This window comes from Barbus barbus (assembly GCF_936440315.1).
Source record: "Barbus barbus genome assembly, chromosome: 17".
Lineage (NCBI taxonomy): Eukaryota > Metazoa > Chordata > Actinopteri > Cypriniformes > Cyprinidae > Barbus > Barbus barbus.
Genome location: NC_136745.1, coordinates 16,883,212 through 16,898,638, shown reverse-complemented (window position 1 = coordinate 16,898,638; position 15,427 = coordinate 16,883,212). Strand labels below are relative to the sequence as shown.

Here is a 15,427-nt window from a genome sequence, read left to right as displayed (position 1 = left end):
TTTTTCAGACTTCTGTAATTGTAATGGTGGTGGAATGCACGCTATCTGCTTTGTTTTGAGTTCAACAGGAAACTACACTTCCCATGAACCCCTGCGAGCTATTGCTTCACTAGTTTCGTTCCCGAGTTGACTATTCTTACAAATTCCGTCTCATGGACGTTTTTATTATTTAACATCACTCCAGCGCTGCTGAGATGGCGGAATCTGCGTCTTGCCCGGTGTTTCAGCTGGGAAAGCCGCGTTACGAGCAGGTAAAGAGTTTGCCGCGATGTTAAAGTGCATCTTTGTCTGGGCATCTTTGATGGGCGTTGATAAACAACATGTGTAGATACCTTTGCTTTGCTCCAGCACTGTACTGCGAAAGTCAACCATTTATCACGGGTTTATTTGTTGTTGTTGTTTTGCGTTGTGTCTTTTGTTCGTTGCTTCATTGCAATATAACTGGCCGATGCAATTGGTTTTGGTAGCACCGTTATATTAAAAATCCCTAAAACATTAGGTGCATGCACAACATCTTTTCTTTTTATATGCAAATAGCAGGAAATGAGTAGGGCAGGATTGTTTTGTTTTTTAAAAGCTGTTGAATACAATTTTACTGGTCACTTTTATTTTTGCATTACGTCGGAGTGATTTTGCGGGACATTATCAAAGTTCATAATTTTTTTCTGAAAAGCTGGAATAACTGTCCTCCCGGTTTTATAATTTTTTTCTAAAATACATGTTTATACACCCTCCATGGAAACACCGAGGTCATCCTAATTAACCCGTTCAGACCCGAATTATGTTCCATGGAGTCAAAAATATGAGCAATTTATTTATACCGTGAATGATAATCAGTCAAAAAATTGATATAGTAATGTTTTAATAGTTCTGATGTCCATATTGGAGCTGAACAACACTGGATAATCATGCTTGATCTGATTTTTAAAATGTCAAAAAATGTGAATACAGAATTATAGTAGATTCAGTTTTTTATTATGTACATTAATATGTAGCTACATTAATGATAACCTGAATTCGGTAATAATTTAGAATTTCTGAAAACCTAAATGTTCCAAAAAATATATAATTTATTTATTTTTAATGTTGTGAAACGTTGTAAACACATTAAACGGTGCCAATTTTAGATGATTGTTACTAGAATTATGTGTCAGTTTTGCAGTAGTATTCACACCTCTTTTGCTTATATTGAGGCATACTGTCAAAAACAAATGTTCAGCATGATATTATAACTGCATTATTATAAGAACCTTACATTTCCATTGTCTTAGAGGGCAGAATGGCGAGGTATAATCTGCCTTCCCTTTGTTAGTCTGCTCATATATACTGTATATTGTCTCTGAACGCATCCAAATGAAATGCTTTGCTCAGTGTTCTTTTTGATGCAGTCATGAATTTCGTCTGATTATTATGCCATGTGCTGCCCAAATGAGTCTGCTTTGTGTCCACAGGGAATACAACCAAACAAAAGATCACTGCCCCACTGACAAGCTGGTCCAAGATATTTCTCAAAATATATGCTAATATACAGTCTTGTGCCTGTAGCCTGTCCCTGTCTTTATCATCATTCTCTGTTAAGACTGAATCAAAATCTAATTGGTTTTATGGCAAAATCCAGCACAAGTGCGCTTGACAAATGCAGACAGTTCTCTTTTTTTATTGCTGCTGTTTTTAGGTGAAATCAATGCATCTGAATGGTATGGGTATATGTTTTCTTCCTGCTCCATCTCTGCTAACTGTGTTGCATATTCTCCGGGGAGCAGAAACATGCATAATTAACAAGTCTTCTCCAGCAGACATGCGCTCACATGGCTCTGCAACAGCTTTGAAGCAAGTGTCTGTAGCCTAGAAATAGAATTATTAGCTGAGCAAAGTCAGATTTTCCTGCTCTCTTCACTATATTTTGTAAGGTAAAATTGATTTCAGCTTTTGTATGCCTTGTCCCTGGATAAATCATTTATATGCAGTTGATTGAAGCTGCTTTTTTACACTGTTCTTTGCCAAATAAACCCTTGGCATGCTCAACCATCGGGCCTCTGAAACAGTTGGCTCTCAGAAAACCGCTTGCATTGCTGACTGGGGTTCAGAGACAGTGGGAATGTTGATGCAGGCAGTCTTCGCTCCTTTGAGCACATTCTGCACAACCTGTCAGTGCGTTGTCATTGCAGCCCTAACTCTATACTAAAATTAGAACAGCTCCTGACAATTTAAGGTACAAGACAGCAAGTTTTAATCATGCTTTGGTTTGTGCTGTGAGTAGGTTGTCCTGTTTGCATCTTTTCTTTTTCTTAGGTTCTGGCTAAGAATGTAAGTTTGTGGAACTGAAGGAATGTTTTTCTTCCTCAGAACACATTTCTTGGCAGGTTGAGACATTTCATTGATATCATCGATCCTTCAACTTTGTTTGTGACGGAGGTATGAAAATCTTATGTGTTATGGTAAATGAATCAGTGAGTTGCATTGCTTCTTACCCTGCAATGATCTTTCCTTTCTTTTAGATACTGGATTTATGTGACCTCTATAAAGAATGAATGCTGATTCTTATCAACTAATTGAAAATTCTGGATGAGTTGTAACCTGTAGGTTTATATTATACTTTCGGATTTCTGTTTTATTTTTATAGAGTCGTTTAAAGGAATGTATCAAACTCCTGGATGATTTCAAGCAAGGGACTCTTCCTCCAGGAATTACAGATCACCAGGTGAATCTTGGATGTTTCGATGGATACTTATGTATGTGTGGTGCAGTGCTTCATAACGACTTGTGTTCTGTGTTCAGCTCTGGGAGGCTCAGAAGGTGAAGCAGGTCAGTCTTCTGGTCATTGTTCACTGTCACTTTTTTAAATGATGGTTGGAATTACAGTCCCTGACTCGTATCCTTTCAGGCCATCATTCACCCTGATACCGGTGAAAAAATCTTCATGCCTTTCCGCATGTCAGGTAAGAGCATAGAGAGTGTTAGAAGCATTTAAATAATATAAAATGATCTCTGTATACACAAACAGAAATATATACATATTATTCAGGATTATTTCATATGTATATAAGGATACATTAAACTGATCAAGTGTCAGTAAAGACTTGCATTGTTACAAAATATTATATCGTAAATGAATGCAGTTCTTTTTACATTTACATTTATTCATTTAGCTGACGCATTTATCCAAAGCGACTTACAATTGCTATATATACGTCAGAGGTCGCACGCCTCTGGAGCAACTAGGGGGTTAAGTGTCTTGCTCAGGGACACATTGGTGTCTCACAGTGGATTCGAACCCGGGTCTCTCACACCAAAGGCATGTGTCTTATCCACTGCGCCAACACCACCTGGTTTTGAACTGTTTTCGATTCATTAAAGAATCCTGGAAAAACAAATTAAGTAGCACAAATGTTTCTTTCCAATTGTTAGATACGAATGAGCATATTAGAATGATTTCTGAAGGATCACGTGACACTGAAGCCTGGAGTAATGGCTGCTGAAAATTCAGCTTTGCATCACAGGAATAAATTACATTTTAAAATATTTTAAACATTTCAAAATCTTACATTTGAAATAAATTCAAATAGAAAAATGTTATTTTATGTTAAAATAATATTTCATGTTACTTATTTTTATCAAATAAACGCAGCCTTGGTCAGCATAAGAGGCTTCTTTTAGAAACATTGTAATTAGACTCTTTTCTGTTGTCATTTGTTAGTTTAACTGGAATTAAGACTTCATAAAAATGAATATTATAGATGTTATTCTGGATGAGTACACCCCTAAACAGTGATTAGTTATGCATGTGTGCAGCAGTTTGGTCATGCCGTGAAATTAATAATAGAATTGCTCCATACTAACACTGTTTAAAATTAAAGTAATAAATATTCAAACAAATACAAATGAGAGCCATAGGGATTATTTTTAGTCTGTTCTGATTTCTGAGTTCTAATTTGTTGTTGCTCTCTCTTTTATTTGGATGCATTTCACAGGCTATGTGCCGTTTGGAACGCCAATCGTAAGTCTTCTGTTTGCTTGTAAAAAAAAGATAAAAGTGCAAAACAAAGACCACACAGACAGAGCAAATATGAGAGAAGGAAGCCTTGCCAATCACTATGCATCCAGTGTTGACACATCCAAATCTTCTAAGCATGAGAGCTGTTGAAATCTGCATTGTAATAAACCTTTGTTTCTGTAGATAGGTGTAATTTATTAACCAGTGTGTTGCTGTAGGCCCAGTTTACTAGATAAATTGTTATCAGAAGTTGATTTTCTTGCAGGTTGTTGGTCTTCTCCTTCCAAACCAGACTTTGGCCTCTACTGTGCTCTGGCAGGTAAAGTGGCTTGTTCCCATCATTTGAGCGCCTCAGTGCTAGGAAGCCTAAACGCTGCTTCGCCAGTATCCCAACAGCCACTGTTTCACAGTTAGAAATACCTAATTAGACAAAAGTAGTCCTAATTAATTCCTATATATTTGACTCTTACAAGAAGCTGACTTCATAGAAAATCAAATGAATCATAATTTAACAGAGGAATTCAACACTAATCAACCAATAATTCAAGTGACTGTTAGGCTGATTGAGAGTTTCTCTTCTACAGTGGCTCAACCAGAGTCACAACGCTTGTGTGAACTACGCCAACCGCAATGCCACAAAGGTATGGACTGAAATGCTCTTTTAATTCAGGTCAAGTTTTTGAGGTTTAACTATTGCCATGCGGCTGCAGATGCTCATTCAGTGAAGCGTTTCCTCTTCTCGATTCCATTTGAATGATCATTGTTGTGTCCTGAGGGCCAGACGTCTGTTCTGCATCTGACTGTGGTTCACAACCTCAGATTGTTTTTTCGTTGCACAGCAGTCTGTGCTATATTTGCTACACCTGGATGTTGATTATTTTTTCCCCAATTTTATCTTTAGCCAACACCAACCTCAAAGTTTATTCAGGGATATGTGGGAGCCGTCACCAGCGCTGTTTCTATTGCAGTAAGTCAGTGATGAGCAAGTTTTGTTTGAGATTCAATTTATGTGTGATTTATAATGTAAATGAGCTGTGTATAAATGTTTAATGTTTGATATGAAAATAATGTTTAAAAAATATAATACCCCTCAATGCTCTTATATACTACCATAACATCTTGAGTAATATTTCACTTGTAAATGTCATTTAAATTCTCCTGTAATATTCTGTCATACTGTAGGTGGGACTGAATGTACTTATCGAGAAATCCAGCAAATTTAACCCTGCCACCAGACTGTTCATACAGAGGTTTATCCCTTTCCCTGCTGTAGGTACGTTCTTGCACACATACAGCATTTTGCTCGACTCAGCAGCAGCAGTCGTCCTACACTCTGCATTACTTGAAGCTCCTCCTGCTGTCAGTATGAAAGCATAACACACAAATGCTGTTCAAACGTTTGAGATCATGAGATTTTTGTTTTAATCACAGTTGATTTATTTGATCAGTCATACAGCAAAATAGTAATATTGTGAAATATCATTACAATTTAATTAATAGTTTTCTTTTTAAATTTATTTTAAAATGTAATTATTTTCAGCAGCCATTATTTTACTGTCACATGGTCCTTCAGATATCATTCTAATATGCTGATTTCTTATTATAGACGATGTTAAATACAGTTGTGCTGCTTGATATTTTAGTAAAAACCACGATGCATTTATCCAGGATTATTAGAACAGCTATGTTTTATTTGATTTTTTATTAAAAACAACTAAACATCTCAAGGTACAATACAAGCATTGAATTGTTACAAAATTTGGAAAGTGAAAAGAAAACAGAATTAAAAATGCGCAAGAGTAGTAAATTCCCGTGTACATATATAATCACGGCAATATTTGCATATAAATATATTTAAAAATCAAAATAAACAAAGGGAGGGGAAAAAATGATCCAGACCCTGACTCCTTAAAGTCATTTAAAAAGGGGCTCCAAGATTTTATAAAAAGATCAGGTTTCATTCTGAATTCGAATTGAATCTTTTCACGGGCAAGGGCTTGAAAACCCAAAGGGCAGAAATCCATTGACGATATGTTGGAGGAGATGTGCAAAGTGCAAGATTATCCATTTCTAAAGCTGTCAGTTTAACATTTTCTGGAAGAACCCCAAATAAAGCTATCAAAGAGTTGGTGTGCTGTGCTAAAAAAATGAAAAACACCTAGAACTGCTATATTTTAATCAAGTAAATTGTAGATTCAACTTGGAATTATTAAAATAATAGACACATATTAAATGAATATTGTATCAGGCTATTTTGTTCACCTATGCATGTGGTGGAATTTATATTGATGAACAAATGACTTTCACAGAAACTGGATGTAATGTTTTGTTTAGCATGGATGGTCATCATTAACATAAGTTTATGTTTTACTTCTCAGCCAGTGCGAACATCTGTAACGTGGCTCTGATGAGACACAATGAGCTGTCTGAGGGAATAGATGTGTTAGACAGCAACGGGAGTGTAGTGGGATCCTCACGGATAGCTGCCAAACATGTACGTATGTTAGTTATACAGTTGGGACTGCCCACTTCAATTTGTTTATAGCTTTTTTGCCTAAAATGTTTTTGTTAATAGTTTTATTTTTAAATCAATGCAAAATTGTATTCTTACTAGCCATGTTGCACTGTTATATGAATTTTCAAAAGTAATTATTATATTTTCCTTTCAGGCACTGATAGAAACAGCACTAACGCGAGTAGCCCTACCACTGCCAATCTTTGTCCTTCCTCCAATCATAATGGCCTTCTTGGAAAAGTATGGAGTTACTTTTTCTTCACTTGCATTTATTTATATATATATATATATATATATATATATATATATATATATATAATTTTGTGTGTGTGTGTGTGTATATATATATATATATATATAATTAACATTATAGTAATATATGACAATACATTATTAATTATAATTTTACTTGCAATTAATTCTCTAAATGATAATTACACTATTTAATAGCTACAAAAACAGTCATTAGAGTCTGTTGGTACTGTCCTCTGCCAGGCTTCCTCTGATGCAGGCCCATCGCAGGATGATGCTGCCTGTGCACAGTTTAGTATGTCTGGCAGTCTTTGGCTTGTCCTTGCCGCTGGCTATCAGTCTCTTCCCACAGATGTCAGAGGTACTGCAGCAACACCTGCATCACTTCCCCTATTCCTCTACAGCAAACAATTGCTGCAGCAGCTTTAATTTTGTCTGTCATCTTTCCATTAATCTTTTCGTGTGTGTGTTCTGAATAATAAATATCTTAGCAGGGAATTGCTTGCTAATCATTCTTTACTCCTCACAGATAGAGGCATCTCACCTTGAGCCGGAAATTGCCATGGCAACAGATTGCAAGGTGCTGACTTACAACAAGGGACTGTGATGAAAGACAGAGAAGTTTAATCAGCTGTCTAAGATTGCGAAGGACGTGTAGCATAACAGGTGCAAACAGTATTAAGGAAAATGCATTCTGAGCAATAGTAACCAGCTAACCCTTTCATTAACTGCTGAGCCATTTATCAGTTTTATAGAAACTGTTGATGAAGTAATAATTACAGTATTTGCCATTTTACTGACAACTATTACAGGGAGAAAACAAGGCCTTATATTACATGATTTTATATATTAATATTAATGTTGATCAAACAATTTTTAAATAAGAGTAGGAGCAGCTTTAAATTTTAAATTGTTGTATTATATGGTCAGTGAATGCACTTTAATGAAAATGTAATTGCAATTAACTGTTTATTTGCATGTCACACTTAATATTTTCCAAATCCCTGAAAAAAAAGGTTTATTTCTTGTTTTAATGTGTAATTGTACATAGTTTTAGTCCTTAAGTATTAACATTTTAAAAAATTTATATTGCAATATTGACACAAATATATGTTTGAAAATTGTACTATTTCTGAGACTATGTGGTTTATTTAAACAATTCATATTTGTTATAGTCTGGTATAAACATTTAATTAATTTAATCATTTAAATTGTTTTTTTGTTTTTTTTTTTGCTTGCTATGCTTTTGCCATTTTAGTTTGAATATTTTTAGTAATTATTTTTAAAAATAATAATACAACAAATTGGACCAGCTTAAGATCAAGACACCATGTTCTATTATCTTTACTCAAGTAAAAAGAGCTAATAAATAGGACATAATGGATACAAACAGCAGTAATGAACACAAGCATCATCACATTTCCAAACCATAAATGAACATTTCTCTCTCATCTCCCTCCTGTTTCTTATTCAACTGTTTGTATTTCACAACAATCCTCCAGGTCAAAGGTTCAGGATTCAAAAAGTATGAGCAACATTCTTGACATTCCATCAAATGTTTTCCAGCTTCTCCTTGACTTTGAATTTCCATCACATAAATTACACAATGCAATATCCAGCAAAAGTGGATTTTGAACCAGGAACATGCATCAACACAAACAGCTTCATATAAGAAACCTTCACCGGATTAGAAAGAGAATGTCTGGTTTGAGTGACAGTATCATTGGCTATGCAAAAAGTCACGCTGTACGCATTCACAGTACAAAACAAGCATGGGTCAGACTTGAGCACATGCAACAGGCTAGTCTTTCCTTCCCATTCACATTATATGGCTGATCATATAAAGTTAGATGATATCTTGCATATGCAAGAGCAACATTAATAGTGCAATACATCATATATATTTGAGAATCCTTTGACATTTATGGCAAAGTTATAAATGGGTGCACACAAAACATTTTACCTCAATGTAAGCACTAAGCTCCCTAAACTTCTTAACAAACGCCTAAAAAGTAACAAATAGATAAAACCAAGGCTAATTTCTGATAATTGAGGTGTAGCATGCATGAGAATTGTGGGGATTGTCTGTTTAGATTAGAAATTAATATTAATAATTCCCTTTTATGCTGATCTTGGACCAGTCTTTCTAATCAATAAAACTGGCATTAGCTCAACCTCAAAGTGCAACTTCTATGAACACTGTATTACTAAACAAAAACACTGGGAGTGTGTGAAGGGTGCGAGTGTGGCTGTGGATGATGAATGGGACACTCCACTTGAGTTTGGCCCAGGAGGAGTTCCTTCTCCCTGGATAAACACGGTCGGCTGATCTGCTGACTGTGGGAATGATAGAGCCTCAGAAAGGACAAAATAGAGTGAGCCAACCACAGAGCCGTTACACACCACAGAGAGATCTGCAAAGAGAGACACTATTACAATAATGTGTTTCCATGTCAAGTATGCATGTTTTTTTTAAAACTGAGAACGAAATACAAGTTACTTCAATTGCTCCTTTACCTGCGCACAATTGAGCTCTGAGTAGAATGAGGATGTATCAACGTCCAGATATAGAGGAACTGACTGAGACTCAGCACAACTACAGAGAGAATCGTTAAATACATCACTATGGGACAACATTATGTCGGCATTTCATTCATCGTCATTTTTATGAATTCGGCATGCTTTTTATGATTTTGGACCATAATCAGGTCTCAAGCTGCTTTGAAACTATATGTATGGTGTGAAGTGCTACACAAACAAACTATCTTCCCATCAGCTTATAGATTTAAAGGTTTGTGTACCTGTAGGGTCTGGTGTTGTGGTCTGTAACAGTGTTGCACCAGGACACCAGGCCCAGGGTGAGAGTAACACTGGCCCCTCCGGAGAGGAAGAGCACACACAGACTCAGCAGCAGCGTGAGGAAGGCAGAGAACAGCGTGCTGCAGGAAAAGGAGGGAAAATGAAAACCTGTGGATCACACAGGTTGGTCTCCAATAACCATATAATAATTAATATTTAAAGTGTTTATATAATATATATATATATATATATATATATATATGTGCATACAAAATATTATATTTTTATGCAAAATGTGAATTAATTTTCCCTGAATATTAACAAGCATGTGTGTGTGATTCATTTAATATATTTAATTGTCAATTAAAAGTAACTCAATAATATATGTATAATTATATATATATATTGCGTTTACATAAAAAAAAATTTTAATATACAGAATATTAAATAACATTAAACTGAATTATAAATATTCGTTTATTAAAACAGCAAATAACTATAATATACTTAAAATATTTATATATTGTAATTACATAAAATATTTTATATTGTACTAATATAAAACTTACACATTTTTTTATATGCACAAATATTTAAAAACATTAAGCTGACAATATATATAATCAAATTATTGTATCATATATTTTATTTCTTTTTACTTGTATATTAATTTAATGTTGTTGACAAAACATGCCTATACTAGTGACATAGGTATGTATTCGTACCATAAACGAATGTAGCATTTGAATGGTATTTATTTCAGTTTTATGTCACATTGTTCACTCACTCGTCGTGCCGCTGATGGAGGTAGAACAGGCTCCTCCAGCCCTGAACAGCGCCGTACAGCACGGTGAAAACACCGACAAATGTGGCGAACTGGCAGGCCGCTAACGGACCCCACTGTTGCAGCACCAAATGAGTGACCTCTATGGACTCTCCCTCGCCCAAAGACAGGTTCTCCGTCCTCCAGAAGCCCTGACTAAACAGCGCGCACCTCCCCTTGAAAGCGGATCCGTTTAGAGCGAGCGGCACGACCACCAGGAGTCCGGCTATAACGGACAGGCCGTGCGCGGCGCAATGAGCCAGCAGCAGCCGCCGATCCAGCTCCATGTTCCCGAGGATTAGTCTCAGCCGGCGCTAGAGGAGTGTAGCCTACCTTACCTGCTGGAATCTCGACGTTTGTTTACCTGCAGATGTAGACCACAGACACTGACACTAGTGGAATTTTCCAGCAGTGTTCTGACTCCTCCCCCCTCTGACTGTGACGCACTCTCACGAGCCTCACGCACGACTCTTGAGCTACACCATAAACTGCATCTTTCATATCAAATAATTGATTTCATTTGATTTAAATATTTAATTGAAAATGTCATTAAAAGTGGGTGTTGGGTTTTTCCATGACAAAGGCAGCGCCACACCCCAACGGGTCACATGCATGTCTCTAATCCACTCATCCTGGCTGCTGTTACCAATGGAAACTGATTAGTGATTTATAATCAGACTCGCGTTATAATAATAAAAGTGCTAGATATTTTTCACCCACCAGTTTTTAAAACAAATAAAAAGAAAAGCTGACATTTAATGCCTCAAATGTGAGGTCCAGATAGAAACGTATATCGGATTTCTTTTGTTTGGTACTTTTTTTCCTCCATCAACAGAAGTTTTAAAATTATACTCTCTAACTTTTTTTCCCGTTCAAACAGACTCACTTCTCTATTTAAATAATAATAAAAATACAACACGACAGCCCTATTCGCAAAGATCTACTCTTCTCTACATGTTAGTGCTTTACATTTCTTTTTATTTGTTGCTTCATTAATTTCTTAAGTTTATATTATATAAATACATTTTAAATTATATATCATTTTAATTATTTAATACTTCTTTGTTATTTTTATTTGTGGGTGTGTTTTTCTTGTGTGCTTGCTTGTGTGTTACATGTGAAGTATTTTTTTAATCATTAGTTCATACATTTTTAGAGATGTAGATAGATCTAAGATGTATATGATTATGAGTTTGCGCTATTAATATTCTACCGGTAGGGGGTAGTATCGACAAATGCAATGCTACAACCATAACAACCACGAAGAAGAGTGTCAAAGATTTGTTTCTTTAGCGTCCCAACAATATTTTCTTCAATAAACTGGCTTCTAAGCAGACTGCAACCCTTTTAAAGCTTTAAACGCAATGGACGAGAAGGTATAAAAACGATACTTGACGTGTTGTTTGCTTTTCTGTGTGATAAAAGCTTGGCGAGGCTGCATGCTGTGCGGGGCGCTGTTCAAATTCATTGAAATTTTGTTTTAGTTTCAAAAAGTTAAGACTTTTTTAATGATGTGAACTCAGTTATGTGTACTTAGATTTTGATTTGACGAGTTTGATGTTAATTATTTATTTGATGTTATTTATTAACTACACACCTAATGAATGAATGAACAAGAAAGTGAGGAAAAACAGCCTAAGGTGGTTTGCTTGTGTTAGTTTGTCTCCCAGCCTGGTTAAGATGGTTTCACTTTTCACCTGGTCATACTGGAAGACCAGATATACACTGGTTTGGTTTGGCTTGGCCAGGATGGGAGACCTTTCTTAATTTTCTAAAACCAGCATATAATGAATGGACAGACTGGTCTCCTTCAATCAGAGGCTGTGGCTGCATTTAAGATTTATAATGCAGTAGTTTTGTGTTGTCAGCTCTTATTTTGGTTATGTGTGGCAGGTTTTAGATCCTACTGCAGGGGATGAAGAGGCAGAGGCCGGTGCATCATGTTTGGGGGCCACTGGAGGATCATCTGGTTCCCGTTTGGAGTCGCAGCTCCAGGAGGCAGTTCGGTTAAAGACGGAGGGGAATGCATTCTACCGGGAGAAAAATGTGCGCACTGCCATTGGACGTTATCATCGTGCTTTGCTCGTTCTCCGTGGCCTGGACTCTGAGGTGACCTCTGCCCTTCAGGGTTTTGGGGCTCAGGTGCCTAAACTGAGCCAGGAGCAGGAGGACCTGCTGAGGAGCACACAAGTAGACTGCTATAACAATTTAGCAGGTTTGTATTTCTTCCAAAAGAGATACTGTGGCGGTGTGAGGTGGTAATGCTTTGGTACTGATTTAAACAACACTAAAGTGTAATAATTTTGCAGGCATTTTGCATTTTTAAGCACGTTTATAGGAACAGTTTCTTACCGGGCAGCCTAGGCTAGGGATCATCATTGGTCATGCATTATCATAGCATTATTATCTGTCATGCATTATCATACTATTTGGTTTAAACATTTCCTATTGGTTTGAAATCTCTGAACAAAATATCTCCATTTCTGTCTATCTCAGCATTACAGTTTCCATCTGTTTTACCCCCATGACTAGGATCCTGTTATTTGCTCTCACTCTTTGCTGGCGTCTCATCATATTGACCACATTAAAACCTCTAACCGTAGCACTTAATCATACGAGAAACGGGAAACAAAATCGTGTTAACTTTGTCCTTGATCTCATGATCACCCATAGTAGAAGAGATCTTGCTTTAATAAACCCTACCATTCAAAAGTTTGTGGTCAAAGTTTTTTTTTTTTTTTTACTTTTTTTAAAGAAATGTATTCAGCAAGGACACGATAACCTTAAAAGTAACAGTAAAGGGATTTATGATGTTACAAAGATTTCCATTTCTAATAATTACGGTTCTTTTTAACTTTGTGTTCATCAGAAAAATGTACCACACATGTAGCTTGCCTTCACAGGAATATATCACATTTTAAAATTTATTTGATATTTTAATTGTATTTCACAATATTACTGTTTTTACTGTGTTTTTGACCAAGTAAATTCAGCCTTTTTGGGCATAGGAGACTTCTTTCAAAAATCTTACTGACAACAAAGTTTTGAGTAGTAGTGTTTGTAAATCGTGTCTGGGGAAGCATTCTCCTCTTTACCTTTGTGTGTTTCACAGCATGTTTGCTGCAGCGAGAGCTGGTGGACTATGGCCGTGTGTTAAAGTACAGTCTGAAAGTGCTCCAGTGGAGGTCAGGTGACATTAAGGCCCTCTACAGAGCTGGAGTAGCCTCATTAGAGCTGGGTGATGCTCAGACTGCTCGACATTACCTCACACAGGCCAGCAGGGGGAAGCCAAACGGTAAAAACCAACCATATCCCACCTTTCTTGTCTGTTTGAACATTCGCCAACCTGCACCAGGGGTCGCCAGAGCTCTCCTAGGGGTCACCAAGTTGAGTTAGTGGAGCTAATTGATTTTGCTGGATTAAGTTGGTCAAATTATCGTTATGATATAAACACAGATGTCTGTCTGAGAAAAAAATCTAAATAGCAGTGGCTCGTTCACTTACTGCATTCTGTCTATGTAATATATTAATTATCTCTGTCCATGTGGGTGTCAGATATTTGCGTTTGTCTATTTTTTCAGTGTCTCGGGCCATGAGCAAAGTCGTTAATAATAGTTCCAAAAACATGTCACAAGATCCCTACATTCTCTTTCGTTCCTTCAGCTATGTTTAAGTGCAAGAACATAGTGTGTCCTGTGTGAACAGGCATCTAAGTATGGTTAAATGCCACAGAATAAGTGAACATTCTCAGCATGCTATACAGATTGAAAGTGTGCAATGATAATCATATGGCAATTGTATGATTTGATATAACACTGCTTGCTGAAAAAAAAGCCAGACGCATGATTCCCATTAAATATAACTGGGGTGGTCATTTGATAAGTTAAACACATTTTCCACAGACTAATTTATTTTGGTTTATCTGTTGCCTATCTTCACAAGTTTGCTTGTCCTATTAAATAAAAAAGTGCATTTAAATGTGCATGTCAGAAAACATGACATGAAAAAAATTCCCACAGTTAATGGTTGGAAAATACTGGTCTAATTAATATGCTGCCAGGGATTTTCAGCTACAGTTTTCACAAGGGAATACAGTGTGGGAGCCTGTTACGTATGCAGTATTGTGTTATTACATTTTGTGGATGCATCCATTTTCTTAAGAGTTAGCAAGATCAAACACCTCTGCTCTGCAGCCTTCGATTGAACTGCTGTTGCACATCTGCATTCAAAGTTGATGTCAGTGCTTAGATTGGAAATAATGAGGCATTCATATCGTCCTGTTCTCCATTTCTCAGATCCTGATGTAAAGAGACCGCTGCAGCGAGTGGAGGAGAGACTCAGCCAAGACTATCAGAAAGAGAAGGCACTGTACGAAGGCATGTTCAGCAAGCAGAAACAGGGTGAGGAGCAGTTAGCAGAGGAGAAGACCCAGAAATTGGTCTAAACGGACAAATACACGACTCAGCAGGAACATACATCAAGTTAAATGAAGCTTGAGCTGACGTCACCAGGAAGAAACTGGGATGTTTTGCTTCAGGGCATGGATAATTTGCTACATATGGCATTTACTGGTGTTGAAGGTCCAGTGGCAGGACTGGATGTGTGGCTGAAATGGGGTGCAACATGGCAGCTTGAACGAAAATGTTAATGCACTTTAAATGCATTGTACTCTGATCTTGTATGGCTAATACACGGTCTAGCTGCTTCTGTTTTGCATTCAGTTTCTTCCAGTTATGTATCTGTATTTTGTTTTGTTTTTCAGATAAGTTCTCGTCTTTAGTCATCCTAATAAATATTTTTGAAAGAACTGTGCATAATTTATTTGCCATTTGAAAAAGAATGCTCAAAAGCTGTTGTTTGATTGTTAATGGATCATGCTAATATGATTATGGCAATGCTGTGTGTGATAAGACATTTAATGCAGGTCTATGACAGCAGATTTTTGTATGCGAGATCTCATGTAATCCTATTGTACCATAAAACACTTCACTCAGCAGTAGCAACATATGCATTCATTGCCAAGCAAATCAGTAAGGATCATTTT

General features: G+C 36.6%; 3 protein-coding genes across 4 annotated transcripts; 2 read left to right on the top strand and 1 right to left on the bottom strand.

Annotated features, from left to right (window-relative positions):
• Nucleotides 1-100: 100 nt before the first annotated feature.
• Nucleotides 101-8,211, top strand: LOC306882951 (sideroflexin-5-like). The gene is made up of 14 exons (XM_079437975.1): nt 101-251; nt 2,347-2,415; nt 2,624-2,701; nt 2,779-2,805; nt 2,885-2,939; nt 3,972-3,997; nt 4,260-4,313; nt 4,579-4,635; nt 4,896-4,961; nt 5,177-5,267; nt 6,373-6,488; nt 6,664-6,749; nt 7,005-7,122; nt 7,291-8,211. Exons 1-14 carry the CDS (start codon nt 195-197, stop codon nt 7,366-7,368), a joined length of 978 nt encoding a protein of 325 aa, XP_079294101.1. The 5' UTR covers nt 101-194; the 3' UTR covers nt 7,369-8,211.
• On the bottom strand, nt 7,995-10,976 carry LOC306882952 (transmembrane protein 179-like). The gene is made up of 4 exons (XM_079437976.1): nt 10,348-10,976; nt 9,563-9,700; nt 9,279-9,357; nt 7,995-9,175 (listed from the first exon to the last, which is right to left on the bottom strand). Exons 1-4 carry the CDS (start codon nt 10,668-10,670, stop codon nt 8,969-8,971), a joined length of 747 nt encoding a protein of 248 aa, XP_079294102.1. The 5' UTR covers nt 10,671-10,976; the 3' UTR covers nt 7,995-8,968.
• A 649-nt stretch (nt 10,977-11,625) lies between these two features.
• LOC306882950 (tetratricopeptide repeat protein 9C-like) lies at nt 11,626-15,381 on the top strand. 2 transcript variants are annotated; one of them, XM_079437974.1, is made up of 4 exons: nt 11,626-11,759; nt 12,277-12,598; nt 13,496-13,678; nt 14,679-15,381. In XM_079437974.1, exons 1-4 carry the CDS (start codon nt 11,748-11,750, stop codon nt 14,825-14,827), a joined length of 666 nt encoding a protein of 221 aa, XP_079294100.1. In that variant the 5' UTR covers nt 11,626-11,747; the 3' UTR covers nt 14,828-15,381. The 2 variants fall into 2 exon arrangements, with proteins under 2 accessions (XP_079294100.1, XP_079294099.1); XM_079437973.1 differs by having other exon boundaries at nt 13,496-13,774; nt 14,679-15,184.
• Nucleotides 15,382-15,427: the final 46 nt, after the last annotated feature.